Here is a 23,495-nt window from a genome sequence, read left to right as displayed (position 1 = left end):
CGCATTAAAATCTATCGCTGTTACCGCATATGGGCCCGCGGCGATTTCGTTTCTAAACGCCACCCCCGCCGCGGTGGCTCAGTGATTAGGGCGCTCGACTACTGATCCGGAGTTCCCGGGTTCGAACCCGACCGCGGCGGCTGCGTTTTTATGGAGGAAAAACGCTAAGGCGCCCGTGTGCTGTGCGATGTCAGTGCACGTTAAAGATCCCCAGGTGGTCGAAATTATTCCGGAGCCCTCCACTACGGCACCTAGTCTTCCTTTCTGCTTTCACTCCCTCCTTTATCCCTTCCCTTACGGCGCGGTTCAGGTGTCCAACGATATACGAGACAGATACTGCGCGATTTCCTTTCCCCAAAAACCAATTATATTAACAACGTGTTTAAAATAAGGCGCGTCGCCCCCATCGTTACGCTCGTATTGGCACCGCTGCGGTTGCTGGTCTACTGCCATGCGCACGCACTAATTGTTTACGTGCCCTGAATACCCCTGCCATTTTTAGTATACGTTAGGCAGAGGCCAAAGCTGGTCTTCGCCTCAGTTGTACGAGTGGCCTTGCGTCCACGTGTGGGTGGCTACGCGCGTCAATTTAATAATTGCTTCGTCCAGCTATTTTTCTTTCTTCATTTGGGAGCTGGCCTTTTGCCGGAGCGTGCGCTGGCCGTGTTTGAAGCTTAATTCTGTTTCCGTAATCGTGCTTCGACAGCATGCAACCATAAAAATGCTACTTCGGACAAAATATCTACGTAAAGGCACTCCGTGCCAAAAAACCACACGTAATTGCTAAAACAATTTCACGTTCAAGTTATGGCTTTCGGCGAATAACATCAAAATTAACCGGTCTCATAAAAGAATATCGCGAGGAAGTAAACGTATCGAGCAAAGAAAATCTCATTCAAACATTTTTTTTTTAAATTTGAAGTGTTTCAATGTGAGATCAGACTTTTCTTTGAGCGTTGTGATTTTAATTTGTTTCATTTAATATTTTTATATATTTCAGTAATTCGCAATGCTTAATTTCTTGCTCATATCTGCCTCCTTTTTTGTATTAATTGAGTGTTTTTTAGAAAAAAATTTATTTGCGGTACAGTTGCTGAATAATTTTTTTTTTGTCTCAGGGTTAGAAATGTATAAGACGCGCCTTCGTGCCAGTCATATTTTTGTTGTGGCAAGCACTGCGGCAAGTATTGATGCTCCCGCCCTGAGGCATTCCCCCGGCGTGCGTCTCACGCAAATAAACAAACAAAAACAAAATAGTGGCTGTACGCGCGTGCTGCATGAGTCGTTGGGCACCGCTGACAATACAATGCACCTTAGGCGCGCTCCCCTCATTAGGACACAAGTTGTCCAACATTGACCCCGACAAAAGCATGTGCCGTCACTGCCGAAGCCCGGCGACAGCCCGCCTACTCCGCCCCCTCCCCCCCCCCCCACCCAATCATCTGGGAATAGAATTAATATTCGCAGCTTCTTAGAAGGAAGCTCTCACAACTTCCTGCTGATATCGTCCCGGCCACGTACAGCGACTGGCTTCTTCCGATAACCCAAGATTGCATTGCTGTTGCTGTGCTCTGAGCAGAGCTCGGGGATTTGTGGCAGCAGGTCTGAGCCCCATGCTTTATACGGCAGCAGGCAGCGACCGAATCAGCACCCGTCTCTGCCGCCGCGACAACGGTGGGACCCCATGCCCGCACAGATGACTGTAGCAATGCGCGCATCAGGTATTTTTTAATAAAAGACGTGTTTCACTCAATCTCGGGGCGCAAGAGCTTATCTTTCCTCATTGCGCCAACTGTCCAGAGATCACAGCGGACGCAAAGCACGTACTTATTGCAGGCGTAATACGCGTGTAATACGCGTAGTAAGAGTAACGGGCGTAAGACGCCATCTGCATCTCATTATGTATCGCACCCTGCCCCTTTTCTCCGAAGTTCTTGGCTTCGTCCGAACTTGGCGGACCACCAAAGAGTCTTAGCAGAACAGGCTCTGCATTTTCACAAGGCGCTAGTTTTGGCCTAAAACGAAATTTCTCCACTCGACTCAGCCCCCTCATGCCTCTTTATATTTTTCACATTGACAACTAGCCAATCGCGGCTTCTGCATGAGACACTGTCAGGAGCCGGTGACAAAATGAGTAATTGCGAGGGGAAAGCGGCGTATCCCGTGCATCTACGACGCGCTTCGAGCAAGGTTCTGCACGCGACAAGGTGCCTGGGCTGCTGTAAATAGAACTGCCGCGCCCAGATCCGACCGGTTTCACGCGCAGTCAGGCGCGACGCGTCGCTCCCAATCGCGTCGCTTTGTGCCCGAGGCGCGCCGCGACGTTTAGCCGGAAGTCCTACAGACCGTCGCCAATTAGAAAAAAAAAAAACATAGCGCAACTGGTTTCTTCGGCAGCCAAATAAGAGAAACTGCGAATGTGTTCTTGGCCGCACGGAGTTGCGTCGCATGCCGCCTGGCGAGCTCGATTAACGCCCGCTATTAAATGGCTCTTGGCTCCGCTTTTCGTGCTGTGTCCGGCGGTTCTAGGAGGAAAAATTTTCCCGCGAGTCGGAAATGGAAATTCAGAGTGGGTGGTAATTGTTCTTGGCCCGGAAACAGAGCTGTCACGAAGGACTTCCACGATCCAAATGGCCTGAAGCAATGACGCCACCTATGAACGTCAGGCCCGATGCCCCCCCCACCCCCCACCCCCCGTAAAAAAAGAAATCAGTAAATGGCGTTGTCTTGCCTAATTTAGGTATAAGTGACTTCTCACTGACTTGACTTATTTCTGAGATAAGGTTAACCTGTCATTTGGAGACAAAGTGTTTTATACCCTTGCACTAAGTGTATAGTGCTGCTCTTCATGTCCCAAATTCTTGAATAAAAATCTTGGATATTGGAAAATTGTAAGGTGCTGTAAAGGAAACATTGAAGGTAACAGTCCATTATGCCGATGTCTAGCAAGATTTTTCTTTAAAATATTTTTGATCGCTCGTTTCCAGCAGTTAAGGCTGCCATAGAAAACCAACGGAGAACTCTTTCGACGACAGCAAAAAAAAACAAAAAAAACTGCAAGCCTGTCGACGGGAGATCTTTGCATATGTTGACTGTTATAGTGAAATTCTACAAGATATGAAAAAATTGCGTTCATGAACTCTTTCCTCGCAAAAATGATTTTGTGTACGTCGGTAACTAAAGCTTGCACCAACAGGAGGTGCAAGCAGAAGCCACCTGTGTAAAAACCTACGCCTTTTTGAGAGCAATAAGGGTTAGTGTACGGGTGAAATAACAGTATTCTGTCAAAAATCGATGTTCTCAGCCTCAAAAGACAAAGTTATTTCATGTCTAGAAACCCAAGTGGACCATTCAAGGGTCAGAGGTACACCCCAATCAATGGGACAAGGCTCATTCCCATACGCACAAGGCAGACTTTTAATCTATTCCTTTCAGTGGTATGAAAGAAGGCGTTATTACACGAAATATCTTCAAATCATCTGTGGTATACCTCAGTCCTCGTCATATGAGCACTTTTATACCTTTGTAGCTAAACCTGTCCACAGATGGTGACCTAATGTTGGCATATATCAAACGCAAGAAGTAACTGTCTCGAAGGCTGTGTAATGTTGAAATGCATCGATGTTTTAATGTGTGAGCATTATAGAGGACATGTAGAGGAGAACGTGGTGAAGAAGAGTGAAGCCCTGTCCGCGAGAGGTTTCCCGTGAAGAGCAACCCGGGTCGTACAAGCCCCTCAGATGGCAGCACCTACCATCGCAGGGCAGTGGCGCATCGCATAACTGCTGCACCACTGCTCCAGGAGTGATGCGAGGACTACCAGGGATCTATGAATGTAATATAAATAATGACCGATATCGTGGCTTTAAAAGATGACGAGAACAAAGATGCCGATAACGAAAAAAAAATCTGTGTGTGGTCAATGAGCGTAGTTGGTAACGGCGAACGCTCACGCATTTCCGACTAAGCGAATGCCATTGAATTTATTGTTTTTTTTCTCATCCTAGATGAAGTAATGGACAATCTTGTAGGCGATGTGGTCTGTCTTACCTTCTGCTGCGGCCATGATTATAGCATTGAGAGTGAACATAAATATTTAGAGAACAGTCACTGAAGAAACACACACACCCCATTGGTATATTTCCGCACTCTACACCCAAGTTGTAAAGGTGGCCCCGGTGATCTCTCATAGTGATTGACCAGATAGTTAACCTCGACACGAAAGGAATTCCATCAAATTCGCCACACGTAAAAGGTAGAACATATAACTAACGTTCACGGTTATACAATGCAAGTTATCAGTTTTTGAAACTCAGGAAAAATATACGTGGCGGGTAGCAAGACCATAGCTACGATGGCATATGTGACTTGAGCACCCTTACCTAGACCAAGTAGCCTGCAATGTAAAGTGATCTGAAAAGGTAGAGAGAATAAATAAGAGACATGGAGGTCAACAGGCAATGCTCGGTTGGCTACTCTACACATGGGGACGGGTATAAAGGGAACGAAAGAGAAATAGAGAAAGCTAGCTCAGTTCATTGTGTGAGTTCAGCATGTCTAGTCTGGCGCTGAAGCCAGTTGCTCCTAAATGCTGAAGGGTCATGTTTGCGTTCGTTCCTGAAGAAAATTGACACTGCGTATTCTGAATATTACCATCTTTTAGGGGACGTGGGCCCAACCGACTCAATACTGCGTCCAGACACTCATTTTTTGTCACAGCGCAGGAAGGGGCAAAGTAGGTGCGCAGCAGTTTGTTCGTACTTATAGCGTTCACACGCTAAACGTCTGCCACCTTAATTAGACGCCAAAAAAAAAACTTGCACAGCCCTTTACCTGTACATGCGACAGCATTAGAGATCCCTCCGGCGAAGTGCTCCTTTTCTTTCATATATTCATAGGTCTCGGGGAATCTTCATGCCGCTACTGAACAGTGGGGCAGCAGTTAAGCGATGTTCCACTGCCCCGGCAGTTTGCTGTTCCAAACACAGTTACCGGTGGGGCTTGTAAGACCCAGTTTGGTCTTCCCGAGATCCTATAAGGCTCATTTCTGCGTAGATACTTCTTCGGGAGGCTGTCTATCTCAAGACCACAGAGCCGATGCGCAGTGCTATGGTGGGCAGGTGGCAATTGCGCTGAATTTGTTTGAATTAATTTCATTGCCACCTGTCACGATGGGTCGGTTGACCACAACCCGGTGGACAGGTGGTTACCTGCTTTTTACACGCACGCACGGACACCGGCTTTCCTCGTGAACGGGTCCGCTACAGCTGGCGCCATTCCTATCCACAGCCGACACAACAGCGTTACGTCGCAGCGACGGTGGACTGGCGGAAGATTCAGCTGCGACGCAGTCGTTACTGTCTAGAGTTAGACGTGTGCAGAGGCCTTGGTTACAGGACTGGCTTTTTCTGCACTTTTACTTTACCTCGCATAAAGCTATTGAGACGGAGAGATTACGGAAGAAGTGCAGGACTGTCGGCAGCGTTAAGGGCCGCTACACGGGCACCGTGGCATCCTGGTCTCCTAGCGCAAAACTGAACTCCCGGAAAAGACAGGAGGGCGGCCCCGGCAGAGTGCCAGCAACGGTCTTACTACAGTACATGAGTACACGCCATCCGCACGGAAGACAGCATAACCGAATGTAATGCCGCCCGCGGCGACCTTTTGCGGCAGTAAGGACAGCCTGCCGCGCCGCCCTGGGAAGTGCGACGCATCAGGCCTGAGGGGTAAAACGGAAATTAAAAAAAAAGATAAAAACATCGCGAGAATTGTGTACTGCCGATGGCATAGGCCTGTATCGTAAGCGCAACGAGTCGCAGCGACCTCGACGTCCCGTTTTCATACTGCAGTGTTTTTTTTTTTCTCGCTCTCTCGTGGTCTTCACGGTTATCGTCGCGGCTAAGTGTGCCCCCGGCACATTGCGTCTTCTCTGAGCGGATTTCCTCAACGAAAGGTCGCGCGCCTTTCACACACTCGGGATGGCTGTGCCTTGTCTGCAAAACGAGAAAGCTCAACTAAGCGCGGCAAAGACGGCCTTCGCGAAAGTGAGCGCCGGGCACTGCCTCGGCGAGATGCCTGATCGAGCGGCAGCCTTCACGGGGCTTCCCGTACGCGTGGCAACGCCCCGTGCGCGCGACTCCTCCCGCGTTTATGAGATAACTTTTGGCTTGCGTTGGCCCCATCGTGCGATGGTCGTGGACAACTGTTGGGTGTTGTTTTGGAGGTCTACTGTTAAGCCGAGGGACGCTTACTGGCAATTTGAAGTTAATCATATCCAACACTTTTCGACAAAAGTTTTTAATGTAAAATTATAACGTACAGTTATTGGAATATCGAAACATCCATTCTTCCGATGCGTAGCAAAATCTTTATTTAAAAGTCTTTCCATCACTCGCATCGAACAGCTAGGACTGCCGTTGAAAACTTATTAGGAACGCTTTTGACGACAGCAAAAACGTTAATAACAAAAAAATGCAAGCCTGCCGACAGGAGTTCTGCGGATATATTGATTGTTACGGTGAAATCTTGCAATACATGAAAAAGATGCCGTTCATGAACTCTTGATAAAAAACGGTTTTGTACAGAATTGTTGGGTATGTTGATCCTTTGAGCATGAGATGCCGGAACCAAGGTATTCACACCTGCTATTCGAGGACGCCACGCCACGAGCAGGTGCAAATGTGTCCTTGGATGTCTGAAAGTAAACATGTAAATCACAAAGGAGGGAGTAATTACTCAAAAGCATCCACCCAATCGCATCTTTGCTTTGTACTTTATGGCATGGGCTTGGGTCGATGCTAATAAGTAATTACTTCCCTTTTTCAAATTTTCATCTTGGCTGATTCACATAAACACACTGGACGGAAATCTGACTTTCCAGTAAAACAAGCCTGTAGCGTATTACGCTGGGTAAAATGAGCCAACTATTAGCTTGTCAGTCAGTACAATTCAGTACCAAGTGAAAATGAGTATTAGAAAACATAAGATCACTAATTAAGTCCATTCCTTAGAGAACCCAGAGAGAAACGCACATAGAAAATGGTGCACATACAATTTCCTTTGCAAGGCAAAAGTTAAAAGAGAAACACGTATTTTTTAGCGAACCTCCATCGTAAAGCCCAATACTCGAAACAAGCGATCTATACTTTTACCTAACTTAGCCGTTTCGTTGCTTATTACTACAGAGCGCCTAAAAAAAAAAAAAAACATTGCCGTTGGTAACAGCATGGTTTCACGACACATGGAAACTAAGCCTGAAAACTCCGTGGCTGCACAGCCCTGTGGACTGTTTTCCCTTTTTAATGACCACGCAGAGCGTCTTTCCGCGTTCGAGAAGCGACGAGCTGAAGTGCCTGCCCCAATGAGTTCTTGTCTGATGCAAGTGACCGGATATAAGGGTCAGTTGCGCGTTCCTCGCAATGTGCCCATTGTAGTATTGACCAGAGAAGCAAAGAGGTGCGCATCTCATCAAAGCGTAGCGTGTTTTAACAGCAATAAAGACCCGACGTTAATTCTGTGCATAACAGAGAGTTGAGCTGCTGCAAGCTTCACTTCACCGTGTTATCCTTGACGTCAGGGGGTATTACATAAGTGGTGGCTAATGTGTGCATAACCTCACTAGCAAAAAAAAAAAAACCTGTACGATGGAATAACCTCATGCGGTTTGTCATAAAAAAGGCATTCAATTACCATAGAATTATCCAATAAATGTAATTCATTTTACATTTCTCACACAAATGTTGTATAATATTTACGAATTGTATGGGATTTGTATGACGAAACCTGTATGGGATTATTGCATCACACTAATTTTTCTTTAGTAGCGCGACTATAAAAAACGTCACTACCATGAAATATATGCGGTTACAGTATCCAGAAATGGAGATGGGCACGGGATTGCGGCACCCGCCGCGGTGGCTCAGTGGTTAGGGCGCTCGACTACTAATCCGGAGTTCCCGGGTTCGAACCCGACCGCGGCGGCTGCGTTTTTATGGAGGAAAAACGCTAAGGCGCCCGTGTGCTGTGCGATGTCAGTGCACGTTAAAGATCCCCAGGTGGTCGAAATTATTCCGGAGCCCTCCACTACGGCGCCTCTTCTTCCTTTCTTCTTTCACTCCCTCCCTTATCCCTTCCCTTACGGCGCGGTTCGGGTGTCCTACGATATATGAGACAGATACTGCGCCATTTTCCTTTCCCCAAAAACCAATATATATATTATATATATTGCAGCGATGTCATGAGGAAGGGCGTTCCACACCCGCAGTCGTTTGTGGGCAAAAAGAAAACTGCAAAACTTGTTCAAGCAAGAGGCCGGGCAATCTGGAACGAATGCACAGTGCGTCGAGATATGCGGGACAGATGAGAAATATAAGGCTCATGATTTAGACAACTGTGGAAATCTTGTGGCGGAAACAAAGGCTGGCGATGCGGCTGCGATTTGCGAGCCTTTCGGGAGAGGAGTTTATTTTTAAAAACGTTGATGATGCATGAATATAGCGAAGTAACGAAGCGAATGGCACGACAGAAGCGAGAAGAAGCCCGAATGCCGTTTATATATGGTCCCCACTTTGGGGGCGAGGCATCAGTGGGACGCAATTTCACTCGTGCGTTCTCAAGCTGTAACTCATTGGACTTTGGAGCTGCGTGCCGACGCCCCTCAGACGTTCGCAGCCAGACAAGGGCAGCGTTTGGCTTTTTATTAGCTGGCAGCGTGCCAAGTGCCCGGAGGATGAACCACCCAGCCACAGGCGCGCCGCACAAAGGAACCGCGGGAACGCGCCTTCGGTACCACCCAGCAACAGCCACGTCGTGTGTCTGTCTGTCCCGCTGAACATCGTCTCTGGTCCACACCCCGTCGCCACGCGTTTTTGGGCGTGCTTGGCGCTCTTCAAGCCCCCCCCCCCCCCCCCCCCCCCCCCCCCCTTGTAGCAGCGACGGAAGCCTTCCGCCGCTGGCAACAGTGCTTCTCGGCCGCGAAGCGCTTATCGACCTCTTCGTGTGCCCTCGTGGTGACGCAACCGTGATGAATTTCAGCGACGTGCCTCTCCCGACGCTGTCCTTCCCGCTGGCCACGCGCCAACTTCTGTGGAAAGTGTGTCCTGTTGTTGGTTTGATGACGACTCCCGTAGGTAATTTGCCGAGCGTCGCTTTTTTGGAGGCCAGTGAACGGCAGCAATCGCTTCAGGAACAAAATAAGACGTAATGGTGTACAGAGTTATGACGAAATAACCGTGCAGGCTCTTTTTTAAACGATCTGAAAACACGTTAGAAGATGAGCAGACGCTGTCGGCATAACGTTGAAAGCAGCGGAAAAAAAAAACAGACAGGGGATAGCAAAGAATCGGCAGTTCAGTGATGTCTGTCATGTTGAAATCGACGAGAGACAAAAATAAAACGCCCGAAGAACGCGAAACACAGCTTAGCACCGACTAGTAGTGCTAAATATGTTAGCACTTTCCTAGATCAGGTGCTAGCAGTGGGCTACCACGTAGAAAACCAATGACGCTGTTGCCGTTGTTAGTAATGCTGAAAAACGCGTATGGATGGCCAACTAAAGCCGTGAGAGATGGTTATATATCTAGGCGTAACCGGCGTTTCGCTTGTTCTAAGCCCGGCTATGGTGAAATACCTCGACTAATGGTACTTCAGTGTTGCACACATATATTACGTCATCTTTCCAGGCAGTGATTACACGTCGCGTAAGTTTCCACTCTAATTAATCCCTCGTCGCGCCTCTGTGAAGGTCGCTCAGTTGTAATTTATGCAACGAAATACAGCATCAAGCATCGTGAAATGATGACATATTAGACAAAAGAGAGACCAGCTCTCCCGAGCATTAATGAGCGCTTGAATGACTTATGTGGGGACCGTGTGCAGCCGTGTGATACTGTCCGGCAGACGGCCGCTATGTTTAGGCAGAGCAAGGAGTCTTTGGAATATGACTTTCGGGCAAGTCCACTATTTGAAGTCACACTTGGAATATATGTCCACCAAGAGAGATAGAGAGATATAGCTGAAGAACGGAAGTGCAGGGAGGTTAACTGGTCATTAATACGAGCGTGTAAAAACGATCTTACATAGACATTTTAGTCCCTCCGATGTGTGCTCGCGTTTGGTGGCCCGAATGTTCACGCTTGAAATTAAAAAAAAAAATATAACAGAATGTTGCCATGAAACGTTAACCATGAAACGTTAGCCATGAAACGTTAGCCATGATGAGGGTTCATGAGAGCCGCTTTTACGAGCAGTTGGTTACTGGAGATCAAACCACTGGGACCACGAAAGCAAGCAAGAACGGATGGCACAAAAACAGAAGAATTCTGCTCCGCTCGTCGAATTTAGGAAAGCCGCTTCAAAGAAAAAAGGAGAGAATTCTGGCAAAATGTTTTCGAGTGAAGGCGGGCTTTTTTGGTCAGCTGTTTTTCAGCTGAAACAAGCATGACAAGGCCTTACTGCGCTCATGTGCCTCTACAGTTACATGAGCCCATCAAGGAAAAGCGCCGAGAAAAATTTAGCAAAACAATTTTCCTGCTTTATGACAGTGCCCCAGCCTACACATTTTATGTTGCACAAGACGCAACGAAGCCATTGAATCGAAGCCTCCAATCACTCATCCTATTCTCCGGGTCTTGCTCCCCGTTACTTCTCTGTTTCGACATTTGAAAAAATATCTCCGAATCTTTTGACGATGATGAACTCAAAGAGGCTATTGTGCTCTATGACCAGGGGGGGGGGGGGGGGGCACTAAAGAGCCTTCCCGCCAGGAGTCGGAGAACTTGGAAGCTGATATCTCATGTGCGTTGATGTCCGTCTAAGAAATAATAATGCAATTTTCGTCTTTTTGACGATTTCCACGAAATCGACGCCGCACTGCGGTGGCGCGGAAAATTAGTCTAAGGTGGATTGGCTGGTGAGGGTCCACGTAGTTTTATCAGTTTTGTGAGTGGTTCGCCGGCACCTTTTTAAGGCGAAAGCCTTTAGTGGCTCATGCTCGCGGCCACGATCCTGTCCGTCCGTCCGTGACACTTCGTTCAGTGGGAACTAATAAAGATAATCGAAAACGAATGGATGCTTCAGATAGAGGGCAAAAAAGTGGCCCTAAAACAAAGTTCGATTACTTTAGAGTAATTATTTAATTAATTAGAATAAAGGTTGTCAAAATTGCGTCGAAATAGCGTGGACGTCGATATAGCCACGGTAACGGTGGGACGTCACATCCACCGAAAGTCGTCACAGCATAGTGAAATAACTCGGAAACTAATAATGATTGGAGAAAAACAATGGTTGCATCAGATAGCGGAGAAAAATGAATCTAGAAGGCAAGTTGGATGACTGTAGAGTAATTAGTAAATTAATTATATCAAGAAATGCAAAAAAAATGCGTCGAAAAACTGCGACGTCACATCCACCGGAAGTCGTGAAAAAACAAAATGGATGAAAAAAACACCGGAATTAGTAATCAGTAATTAATAAGTGATGATAATTAGTAATTTCTTAACCATAATTCGCAGAGGCAGCAACAGTAGCAGCCAAAGTCGTGCGGAAAGGCTTTCGCCTCACACAGTTTAGATCGTCGAAGTGCCCACCGAATTTTTAGACGCTGTCGTCAGAGTTTTCAAGTAGAAATGTATATTAGGAGCACGTTACATGGATGTATGCACGAAACGAGATAAAAGAGCCGTCAAGTGTCACTGCGCGAAAGTGTTGTTGCCAGCAATACATGCAAGTATGAGAGCAGGAGGTTTTCACGCTGCAGCATGACGCATGCAGGGCCATGACAACGGAGTTCTAATTAGGCACCGAGCCTATAATTTTAGAAATATAATTTGCTAGGTGTAGAAGGGAGGTTGTTAACACAGAGCACCATTTGTTAATAAACATTGCAGAGCACAGATAGTACTTACTGGCACATTGGAAGCGTGAAGATTTTGTGCTTGACTGTCTGTGTTACGGAGGCCTTATTACGGCGTGAGTACGTGTACGGAAAAAGACTACCTCACTGTTAAGGCTTTAAACCTGCAAACACAATGATGAACCTATCTTAATGTTTAAAGTAACACGTGGCTAATAAAATTCTAATCACAAAAAAAAAAACGGCGCTACATTGTCAGTTGAAACTCAAGCGACACTGGCAGGGAAACTTCTGCGACTTTGTTTTCTATGCAAGCAGCATAACAGTGGCTGGGTCTCGCTTACCTGTAGTACTGAAAAGATTGCGCTTACAGTGTCGTCGTTCACTTGTTCGATACGAGTCCTCATCGCCGATGTCACCGGTACTGAATTCGCTCCAATGCGCACGTCCACCGTCTGGCTTTCTGCTTTCACGCCAGCCATTTTCAACCACCGAACGCTCATTTATTCTTTGTTTCTTGTTTACTCTTTTACAGCCTCGGAAAACGTAAGAGAGGCTCGCACCAGTTTGACACCGTCGAGAAAAAGCGCAAGTGTTTTGTGAAGTTTTAACAGATACGCGATTCTACCTATAAGTTTACTGCGCATCTAAAAAAGCCATAGATAATAACCCAGGTGACGGGCAGGACCACCTGCAGCATAAGGCCGGTAGTGACGCTTTCTTAATGTTTAGGGAATATGTAGGCGGACTCACCCGGGCTCACGTATGCTGGCTCACATTCAGATTGTGGTGGTGATCGTGGTGAATGAGTTCGGACTGTCATTCAGATCATGGTCTGAGTCGTATTTGCGGGTTCAGGCTCATATCATGATCTGTGTGTTCACGGCGACACTGTGTGCTTAGAGTTTTTTTTTTTTTTTTGTCCTCCTCTTTCGCTGACAACAGAGGGGAAAGAATATTTACCGAAGCGGCCAAGGACGCCTGAAGGCGAGGCGGCTTTTCGATGTCTGCGGACGGCCGGAGAAGAGGATCCCATGGAAACGAGGAAGGCGCTGTTTTGTCCCTGTAGTTTACGCGGGTGCGGTAATGAGCCGCATGAGGATGGGTCGGAAGCTTTGACCGAGTTTCACCGTGTCTGCGCGGGAGGCTGGGGTCCCTTGTCGCGCGTATTTTACATGCCTTGAGCCCATTATCTCGCAGCGCATTCCCATGCTCATGAGAGTCGTAATGAGCGGGTGAGCCTAAATGAGTCGTCAATCGAGAGTTGTGAATGAACCCAAATGAATTGTGAGCCCAACGGCTTTACGTCGAAATGAGTGAGTGAACCATGAGTCGAAGGGAGCCGTTATGATTGGCGGACCCCGGACAACTTCTTGTCAAGCCCAGAGCCTGAATGAGTTTGAGATCACTATTTCGAGTGAGCCCGAGCCTCTGTGAGTGTGAGTTTGAATGAGCCCGTAGGTCGACCAAACTTTTGTAAGCTTCAGTAAGCACTCGGGATTTTTTCGAGGTATGATTTGGAGACAAGAACCATTTAGTACAGCTTGGTGCGACCGTGTTTAGCCTATTAGTCAGCTTGTCAGATCGAGCATTCATTTCTACTACGTATTGGGCTATCTATTACATAGTCAACGAATACGTTTCCGTTAGAAAAGGCTGCAGGGGGAAAGTCCTTAAATTAAATAAGAAAGAGCAAAGGGTCAATTAAAGGGTCAATTGGACAAATAAAGGGTCAAGATTAAGCGAGAATACTTGAAAAACAACCTCCCGTAAAAAGGTTCGGCGAATGATTTTTAAAATCAAAGAACACGCCGTCCACTTATTCGCTGATGTGAACAGACTGGTACCGTTCACATCAGCTAGCTGTCTACACCATACAATACCGCTACCTGTCTACCATACAACATACTTTATAATACACTATGCTATTAGAGCAAGCAAAATAAGCTGGTAATAGGACTTTAGCAATGCGGCCGTAAACCACACGCTACATTAGCTCTGTAAATATTCTTGCGCGGGGAAAAATGTTCCATGGTAAGCCTGTTTTCGTGCTGAAATCAAAATCACACGTTCAAAACCTGCTGCTACACTCTATGACGATGATTGTTGAAGTATGTTTGATGGAGTTATCCTTGTCATGTTTTCGTGTGTACTTTATCGATTCAGAAGTGTGCCATTATCGGCCCCAGACTATGTCAGGCAAAAATAATGTCATGGGATGGTCAGATATCTCAACAAAGGATTTACCCTGCATAATTACTTTAAAGTTTTTGCTGTGATGCATGTTTTCACTCAAAGCCGAGGCTTCACATGCGCGACCGAATTTTTCTGAAAAGAGAAGGTGGGCGGAGGTGGGTCAAGATTGCTGCTTTAGACAGTGCAGAAAGGCGAGAGAAATCGCAAAACTTAATGATGTAATTTATTTCACGAAGGAAGACAAAACCGGACGGTTTCGCCGAAGTTGATTTCAGGGCTTTTTCTTGTGTCCCATCTTTTGTTTGTCATTTGAGCCAAGCGCCATGATTTCCGGCATACAGTTCGTACCCGGTGTATATATAGTCCATACAGCTCAATTTTGGCTGAAGAAAAAAAAAAACGTTTACACAGTTCCCGCATCCGGTACATTAAACGCACCCAATACCTTGGCCAGTCCTGTGTTGTCCGTCTTTCTGTGTCCTCGTTTCTTTGCGCTACGTTTTTCACCTTGAAGTACATAGTGTAGAGCTGGGCATTTCTTGCTATAAGAGGTGATTTTTAAAAAAGAAAATGCTGTAGAGTCTGCACGTATAGATCTTGTTCTAAGCTCCAATTTTAACTTTTGAAAACTTGTAGCCCGCGTTCTGCTCACTGGAATTGACAGTTTTATTTTGTAAAGCACGTTGTGGATTAAGTTGACCTGCTTGAAAGCTAGTCGAAGGCCTTCGTGCTATAGACAGGAAACACAGACTGTCTTATGGAGAGCATAAGTTGGGTCGGTCTAACATGGGCGTGTTTGCATAATGGGCGTGTTTGCAGGCAGTTGCTTGCCGTTCTCCAATAAAAAAAAATATCCAGAAAGAAAAGAAAGTTCACAGTGACAGCACGTTCTCTAGTGGCACGAACGGGGGCACTGCTTTTGCCAGCAGCCGTTCATGCTCTTCACTCACCGAATAATACCCTTGTCACAAAGGCAGCTTTGTATGAGAAGCGAGTCAAGGACCTTCGAGATTCGCAATCTAAATCGAAATTGATGGAGTCGTATCTCTGCTACACGGCGATCTCAACCGCCGTCGAGAGGCCTCATTATCTTACACGAAGCACTCCTGGAGCTCAGTGAAGTTGGTGGAATGGAGGTAGAGCGTTAACCACTTGGGATCCATGCATTTCGCTTCAAGAAATAAAATCAACGTAAAGGCGCTATAAACAAATAAAACACACACGTACAAGAGCTGCACAGAGGGGGCTGCATGCGCAGGCATCTGCTTTGAATAACAGACAAGATACCTGCAAAATCAAATTTTATAGCTGCGACTGCCGCCTTTGAATGCACGAACAACCGCCAACCGTCTGATGTGTGCCCCTCGCCTATCGAAACGCGAGGGTATGCTTTGCCAAAAAATAGGGCTGCGGAGGCAATAAGGGAAAGTGTAAGTCTGTGTGCCTGGGGAGATAGGCCCTTTTATACCGCGGCTGAACTAGTTGCGAAAATCGTGCCTACTTGTCTATTCTTCTCAGGCCTGTTACCATGCTGCTAGTGCACCAGGAAAAAAAATTGAGGACACTGACAGGTGGAAATGTTGCGATCGCGATTATTGTTGTGCGCTTTGACCCGTCTTTGACGACCTTGCTAACTATGTCAATGTACGCCTGTGGGACACCCATAAATACGTGCAACATCGACGTTCCTTGATGAGGGCGCATTTGATTTTAATGCGTTAGAAAAAATTGCTTTGAGTAAAATAATTGCAATCTATATTCATCTATGTAATTTTTAAAAGGGTAATAAACGTACACATGCACACTAATCTAAATATTGATAATATCATCAATAATTCAGAAGAGTAATAAATGTTGCTATAATTAATTATAACACTAATAATCGTGTAATACGTGGTTTAATATCGCATACATTTATTCCTGATAATGATAAATAGTACTTACTAACTTTAAAGTAAAGACAACTTAAAATTTTCATCTTCTGCTCAAAAGGGAATCATTAGGGCCGCATTTCTAATAGACCAAGCAAACGATATGCAAAAAATAACATATGGCGAAATAAACAACGCTAATGGGGCGACGGCTTTCCCTCCACATTTTCTTGTCACTTAATACACTGCAGCGAACATCCAAACCGTTTCCGGAAATGCGATTGCAAAGAGTGCAACTGTACGACCAGCTTTTTGATCTTTCTCGCAGCTGATTACGACGAGAGTGTGAGCTATTCGGGGCCGGTTGCTGATCAGAACTGAAGCATTCAAAGCAGCCTCTTACTCAATAAAACTTAATTCGAATCGCGCGATGCACTTTCGGTCAGAACAAAAATTTCTTTCATTCGCTGAATTTGTTTTCAAGTTTATACGCTCAATCGTATCGACCCATACCGGCTAGGATAGTGAGCTGTCCTTAGGATAATAGGCATAGAAAAATGCGGATAAAGGCAATATAAACAAACTGGAGAAAAAAAAAACAGATGAATAAGAGCACAGATGAATAAGTCAGGACTGACATATTCGCCGCTAGGCTTTTCATCGGGTATTTACGGTAATTTGCACCGTTATCGTATGTGCTGCCCAGATTATACGGGTAGCGGCTGGATGGAAGCTTCCCAGGTCTTTCTGATAGTCCTTCAGGACGTTGAGGTGGTCCTCGTACGGAGACTGTGACAGTTGGAGACTGATGTGAGTACGTGTGCTCGTAGTGAAAGAGGTATGCTACGTTGCAGAACTGTGCCGCATTTTCTAATCTTTGATAAGTATTGAGGTGTACGTCGCAACGCTGGAGCAATGACCGGCAAAATAACGGGAGGCTAAGGTCACGCCTGTGGCTCCCAACAGCCTCAATCTATTCTCGCTACACTCACTGCCTTCCTTCATCCTTTCCGTCTTTCTCTTTACCCTTTTGTTGAAGACAACTATGCATTATAACGTATGAGATGTAACTGCCCTTATAAAAATTTCTTTAGGTAGTCTATAGACTGTCCATAGAATTCTGTCTATGAAGTCTATAGACATTCTATAGACAAATCCTATAGCGTAGTCTATAGGCACACAAATCCTATAGACAGTCTATAGACAATCTATAAGGCCGTATACTTTTAGCAGACTTTCCTCTATGGACAGTCTATTGACTATGAATAGACGAAAGGAAATATCTAAAGGAATGCAATATAGTCGATAAGAAGTCTATAGAAACTCTATAGACCATTTTTATAAGGGTGGGGCAGTAGCAAAATGTCGGTGTGGGTACAGGCCTCCATCAACGAGGGTGACTGATGAAGAGCGGTTCCCTCTCTCGCAGGGCGGCAAGGCGCGGCCGGAGCCGCCGGAAGAGCAAGAGTCGAGCGGCCAGTGGCTGATCGCCTTCTCTTGCGCATGGATGAACTTCTTCCACCGGGGCCTGATACGCGGCACGGCCGTCGTCTACGTGCAACTCATCCAGTCATTCGGCATCACGCGGGAAGAGGCCGCCCTGCCACTCAGCCTGGTCTCCGTCATCGGAGGATGCTCCAGTAAGCGCCCCTTGCCACTTATCTATCTCTCTCCCTCTTTTCTTCTTACTTGCGAAGCATGGTTAACAACATGGAAACTAAGGAGATTGGAGTTGCCGAATTCCCGGGAGAAGCAGGGTAAAGATCGATGGCGGGCTCCCCAGACCCAAGCTTTAGTGTCAGATGGTCGTCGACCATGGTCTGTCCATGCGTTTGCCGGGCGCGTTAGAGACAATAGAGAGTTTTAGTTTCAAGTACGTAGAGGCTTCACGTACGTAGAGCTCTTATGGGTGACCAATGCGCATGCGCAGTACGCAAAGGGTATACGCCAGTCTCACGTACGTACGTGAGATTCGGATTTTTACCTTGCGGTCTTTGCGTTGCTTGCGTACGTAGCGTTGACAAACATGGCGGCGCCCTGCTCGCCGCTTCACAGCGATAACAGCTTCGTCGCTAATCCCTCGACGCGATATCGTGCTCTAAACTGTTGTATTCGCCTTCAATTTGCCCATTCTTACCCTCGCATAAGGTTTCAAGCGACAAATAGCTTTTGTTTTTCAGACAGAAGGGCGATTTTTTAGCTGCTAAGCCTGACGAAGTAGCGTTGGTCGTCGTCATAGCAACGGTCTCGCTATGAATGGCTTCGCTTAATGACTTGTCTTGGATGATTTTGGCTACAACCAGTGTCTGTGTTTCTTAGTAGATGGCGCTAGGCGTAACGCGCGGCGTGTTTCGCGTACGTGTAACTATAAGGGTTTCAAACCACCTGCGTGCAGGCTACGTAGACTTCTCACGTTTGCGTACGTGAACCCTCTACGTACGTGAAACTAAAACTCTCTACTGTCTAATATGTGCGTGTAACATCACGGAACCATCAGACCCTCTGCTGTTGCTGGTGGCCGAAATCATTCCGGAGCCCTCCACTACGACTCCCCTTTCTCTCTTTCTTCTTTCACTGACAGGTCCTCCCTACCCGCAAGGCACAGTTGAGGTGTCCACCGATAAGTACAGTTACTGTGCCGTTTCATTTCCTCAAAACCAGTTTTCCCGAAAAAGGACGCGGGTTCTATCCCAGCCGCGGCGGCCGTGGTTCAATAAAGGCAGCATGCAAAACGCCCGTACATTGCTATTTCTTCCGTACTGGGCATTTCTTGCGCACTTTCTTGCTTCCTGTTGCATGGTTTTTTCGTGATCGCAGGTTTTCTTGTACTTTCGTGCATTCGCGAATCACTTTATATGTGACCTAATTGTCTGTCTTGTAAAATAAGAGCATCAGAGGTGAGAAAAAAAGCGTGTCAAAGCTCCGTATATTCCGTCTAGCTACATTCTGTCAGATTCTTTCATTGTTCCGTATGTTTTCAATTTCCGTTTGTGATCATTTTCTTCAACTACTGCCATTTTTTTTTGTTCAGTGTCCCGCAACGGGGTGCCGCTTCCGGCCGCCACAGAACTTTGTAACAGGGACACAGTTCCCGCCAAGTCAACAATTTTGCTGACTTTTTTGCCACGCTCCGAGCATCCAAGCGTAGGGCTGAATAAACTGACTTGAACACTCCAGTTCACGTTACAGAACCCCAGGCTGTCAAAATTTCTCTGGATCCCTCCACTAAGACACCTCTCTCTCTCTTCTTTCGTCCACTCCGTTCTTCCTCTCTTTTCTCCGAGTGTGGTAGATGTGCCTACTAAGAAGTAAGGTGGTTATAGTGCGCTTTTCCTTTCATCAAACCCAATTTTGCTTGAGTGGTTTCTACCTGCTAGGATTTGTCCGCAAACTTCTCGCAGCGCAGAGCTGAATTTACACAGGGAAACTGTTTGTGCGCAGCACATATTCACGTGTCGCTTTCCTGTTTGCAGGCCTGTCGGTCGGGTTTCTGACACACTACCTCAACGACCGGATACTGGTGATCATGGCGACGCTCATTTCTGCCACGGGACTGGTGCTCTGTTATACAGCGACCACGATGACTGAGATTAACTTCTACTACAGCATCAGCCAGGGTGAGCAGTTGGTACCTTACATAGCCAACACATGAGTGCTGCAGTGCTTGGCTACGAGACGATGCTGCCATCATTTGTTTTCCGCCCCCCCCCCTCTTTTTTTGTAGCGATAGCTACATTACGGTAGTATTTCGAACCTTCAGCGTAGTGTCGCCGCCATCCTGTGGCTGCGCCGCCACGCTGTCACGTGGTGCGGAGCAGCTGCCGGCGGCGCGGCGCCGTGGCTGATCACACGGTTCGTCACGTGGTTGGTCACACGACCAAGTTCCCCCGAAGGGCGCTTTGCCTCCCGATTCTTGGCCGATCCCCCAGTGTGGATATGCGCCATCTTTTGGTAGGCTAACAACAGCACTGTCGGCGGTGAACGTCAGTTATTTTAAGAACTGTCCTAATTAACGAACAAAATAAGTAATGGGTATTATTGAGCGTTTCAATTAACACAGTCATTCTGTGATTGCAGAGGCCACCCGCCGCGATGGCTCAGTGGTTATGGCATTCGGCTACTGATCCGGAGTTCCCGGGCTCGAACCCGACGACGGCGGCTGCGTTTTTATGGAGGCAAAACGCTAAGGCGCCCGTGTGCTGTGCGATATCAGTGCACGTTAAAGATCCCCAGATCGTCGAAATTATTCTGGAGCCCTCCACTACGGCACCTCTTTCTTCCTTTCTTCTTTAACTCCCTCCTTTGATTGAATTGATTGAAAACATCTTTATTTGCTGAATATTCGTAGAACACGTGGGTGGGCCGCATAGTCCGGTAGTCCACTGGTTAATGCTGCTGCGCTGGCCCTCCCACCAGCCAGTGCTGACGGTTAGGATCATCGCTGAGCAGAATAGCCTCCAACTGCTCCTTTGAGGGGTTTGGAATGGGGTCAACTTTGGGATTAAATTGGAATGTCCACACCATGTGGTAGAGGTTAGCTGCCTCTCCACAGTGTGGGCACTGCAGAGAGTATAGTGTATACGGTGCCAGTGGTGCAACTTAGCTGGCGTTGGGTGTGTATTGGTTTGTAGTCTCCTAAGTGTGTTCTCTTCTAACTTATTGAGGGATTTATGTGGTGTTGAGTACTTCTTCCTGGCTGTTCAGTATGGTGCCAGATTGTCAGCATGCACTGCTAAAGCGGTTAGGTCGCAGCACCCTTCATGGTCATCAGGGGCAGACGCCCAGTATAAAGGAGCCCGGGCATGCCTGTGAGCGGCTTCGTTTCCTCCTGGAAGTTCCAGGTGACCGGAAAACCAGACCCCCTCCTTTATCCGTTCCCTTACGGCGCGCTGTTCAGGTGTCCGCCGGTATGTGAGAGACAGATACTGCGCCATTTCCTTTCCCCGACGAGCAATTTTCATTTTTTTTCTCTCCGCTCTGCAACCAGGTATAGAAGAAAAATATACTGCAACGTGGTGCAAATTCAGCTCACCGTTAAATTAGGAGCTTACTTATACTGAGGTGTACAGCATTCCGTTTCACGTGGGCATTTTGTATACAGGACAAGTTGGCCGATGCATTAACGCGCGCTTAAAAGAGTACAAACATTTTCGAACCACAATTACTGGGCCGTCAGTTGCCAATACACTGCCGTGGTGGTGGGTGCTCTGCGGGTGTTGACTAACAATGATGTCGGCATGTGGATCAGGTGTCGAAGGAATAAGTCACGAAGGTGCACGGAACAAACAAGCGGCCTGGGCTTCGTGGCCGGTCGTCTACCCATAGCCTGACATTCTCGCTAACTTCGTACATTTAGTCGCCCCTGAAGAAAGGACAAGTTGGTGCCGAAGCGTTGTTGCCTCGTTTTCAACCCTTCGTTGGTGCCAATGTCTCCTCCATGTTGACCATTAAGACAGGAGGATTTGTGTTTTCGGATTTTTAAGTTTTTTTATATATTTATTAGCATAAGCGTGTGTACGTTACGTAGTATACGCGCTATGTTTCTTTTTCTTACTTGAGCGCCTCGTATATCGTCTTCACGCTTCCTTTTTAAGAGTCGCGCTGTTAGTCGAACACCCTAAAGGGAGGAAGACATAATGGCAATTACATAATGAGTGCAAACAGGTAGCAAGGCTCTCAAAACTTCGTTTGCAGCCTCTCGTCATGTATGTTCGTAAAAAGATGAAGGGTGTCTTTGTAGTGACTTGCTTATCCGCCCAGTCATATCTGTATGCGACTCGAAACACACTGCAGTGTTCACTCTGCTCTCATCAACATTGCAGGCCTAGGGACCGGCCTGGTGTTCACCTTGACGGCGGTCATCCTCAACAACGTGTTCAAGAAGAACCGCGCCACGGCATCTGGCATCAACCTCTCTGGTCCCACTCTGGTCGCACTGGTCTTCCCGCTGCTGTTCCAGTACTGTGCGCGCAGGTACGGCCTACGCGGAGCCTTCCTCATCTCCAGCGGCTTCACCCTGAACGCCCTGCCGGCCGCGTTCCTTCAGAGCGGCAAGATCCGCAAACCGCCCAAACCACCGGAAGAAGCTACATGCGAACCCGAGATCATAAGCAACCCAAGGTACGACTGCGAAGTTAACATGACTGGGAGCACTTTCACCCTGGCGGACATCCCAGGAAGCACGTCGGACATACCGAGCAAGCTTCTGGCCAGGAACGCGGCCCGCGCCTTGGGGCAGGGCAGTAAGAGCAACGTTTTCGAGAAGGAAAAGCTTCTCGAAGACGACGGGTCCGCCGAAGACGCCGAAGACGTCGCGAACGGCAATAACAACGTCGAAGACGCTGATGCAGTCTTTGCCTTTACAACAGCGAACAAGAACGCCGCTCACCGAGGCTCGAGGGACTCGCAAGTGGAGAGGCACGTCGAACGTCGCAAGTCGGACGAGGTCAAGGTCGTCCCGCCCGCCTACATCCTCCCCAAGCCGGGCGCAAAGAATATCATCGGCTTGGCCAAGGAACCGCTGGCTGACAAAGAGAAACTGCTACTCCACGCTAACGCTCCGGCAGAGAAGAAAGGTATGATCGTGCTCACCAACGGCGTCATCGCACCCAAATGCAACCAGGACGCTTCCGCAGAACCCAGAGAAGTGTTCGCCCGCAACGAACGTTCGTGCAGCCTTCCCACGGTCAAGGGAACGCTGCCCAAGATGGGCGGATGGTCGAAGGTTGCCAGCGGCGCGTCCATGTTCAAGGAGCTGCTGTGTTCGCCTTACTTCCTGCTTGTCTGCCTCTCCCAAGTGTCGCACGTCTTCAATCACGGTACGTTCATCACCATCATCATCGACTACGCCAAGGACCATGGAATCCCACCTGACGAAGGCATTTACATACTTCTGGCCAATTCTGCAGGTGAGTTCGGAGGATGAATCGGATGAAGCGTCGGAATGAGGTGCAGTTTATTGACCTCGCTTAGTCCAGAGCGTTAGCGCTGGCTGGTTTCGTGCACTTGTGCAGTGTGTCGTCTAGAAGAAATGATACGGATTTGCAGTAGTTCTTACTAACTTGCTAGTTTGGGTTATTTACATATACTACTTATTTTGTAGTGACAGCTACACTACTCTAGCCGAAGCGATTTTGCCCCGTCTTGGACATATGCTCCTACTGCGCAAGCGCGAGTTTCGCCACAGAAGCGCCGCGTGTGACGTCACAGCTGCAACGCCGCCGACTCCGCCGCCTCGCCCCCTCCCTCGCTGCGCGTTGACGCCACGAGTCGATATGCGCCTTACTACGCATGCGCGTGGGGTCGAATTTATTTATTTATTACAATACCCTGAGAGCCTGCAGGGCCTTAGAGTGGAGGGTTGGTGAAAAATGAAAAAAAAAGTACAGGAAAAAGGCAAAAATCATGATGCAGAGGCTTGTTCGATGAAATACTGAGTGATAAGTGGCTTGAAGGATGACAAGTCTTCAGTGCAGGCGTTATGAGGCGGAAGGTGGCTCCACTCAGTGCTAGTCTTCGGTAAGAAAGGATTAAAAAAGCACATTAGTTACAAGTTGGGATGGCAACTTGATGCGGAT

At 47.5% G+C, this 23,495-nt stretch overlaps 1 protein-coding gene and 1 long non-coding RNA gene across 2 annotated transcripts in view; one reads left to right on the top strand and one right to left on the bottom strand.

Moving 5' to 3' along the window:
* Positions 1 to 23,495, bottom strand: part of LOC144120597 (uncharacterized) — an 87,097-nt gene that overhangs the window by 37,138 nt on the left and 26,464 nt on the right. The gene's annotated exons all lie outside the window — the stretch shown is intronic.
* LOC144120595 (uncharacterized) overlaps positions 1 to 23,495 on the top strand; it is a 39,628-nt gene that overhangs the window by 11,772 nt on the left and 4,361 nt on the right. The window contains exons 2-4 of the mRNA XM_077653167.1: positions 17,348 to 17,558; positions 19,392 to 19,535; positions 21,741 to 22,826. Of these exons, the coding sequence (XP_077509293.1) occupies positions 17,348 to 17,558; positions 19,392 to 19,535; positions 21,741 to 22,826 (1,441 nt within the window). The remainder of the gene's footprint in view (positions 1 to 17,347; positions 17,559 to 19,391; positions 19,536 to 21,740; positions 22,827 to 23,495) is intronic.

This window comes from Amblyomma americanum, chromosome 2 (assembly GCF_052857255.1).
Source record: "Amblyomma americanum isolate KBUSLIRL-KWMA chromosome 2, ASM5285725v1, whole genome shotgun sequence".
Taxonomy (NCBI): domain Eukaryota; kingdom Metazoa; phylum Arthropoda; class Arachnida; order Ixodida; family Ixodidae; genus Amblyomma; species Amblyomma americanum.
Note: the sequence above shows the minus strand (reverse complement) of the source record. Positions and strands in the feature narration are given on the sequence as shown.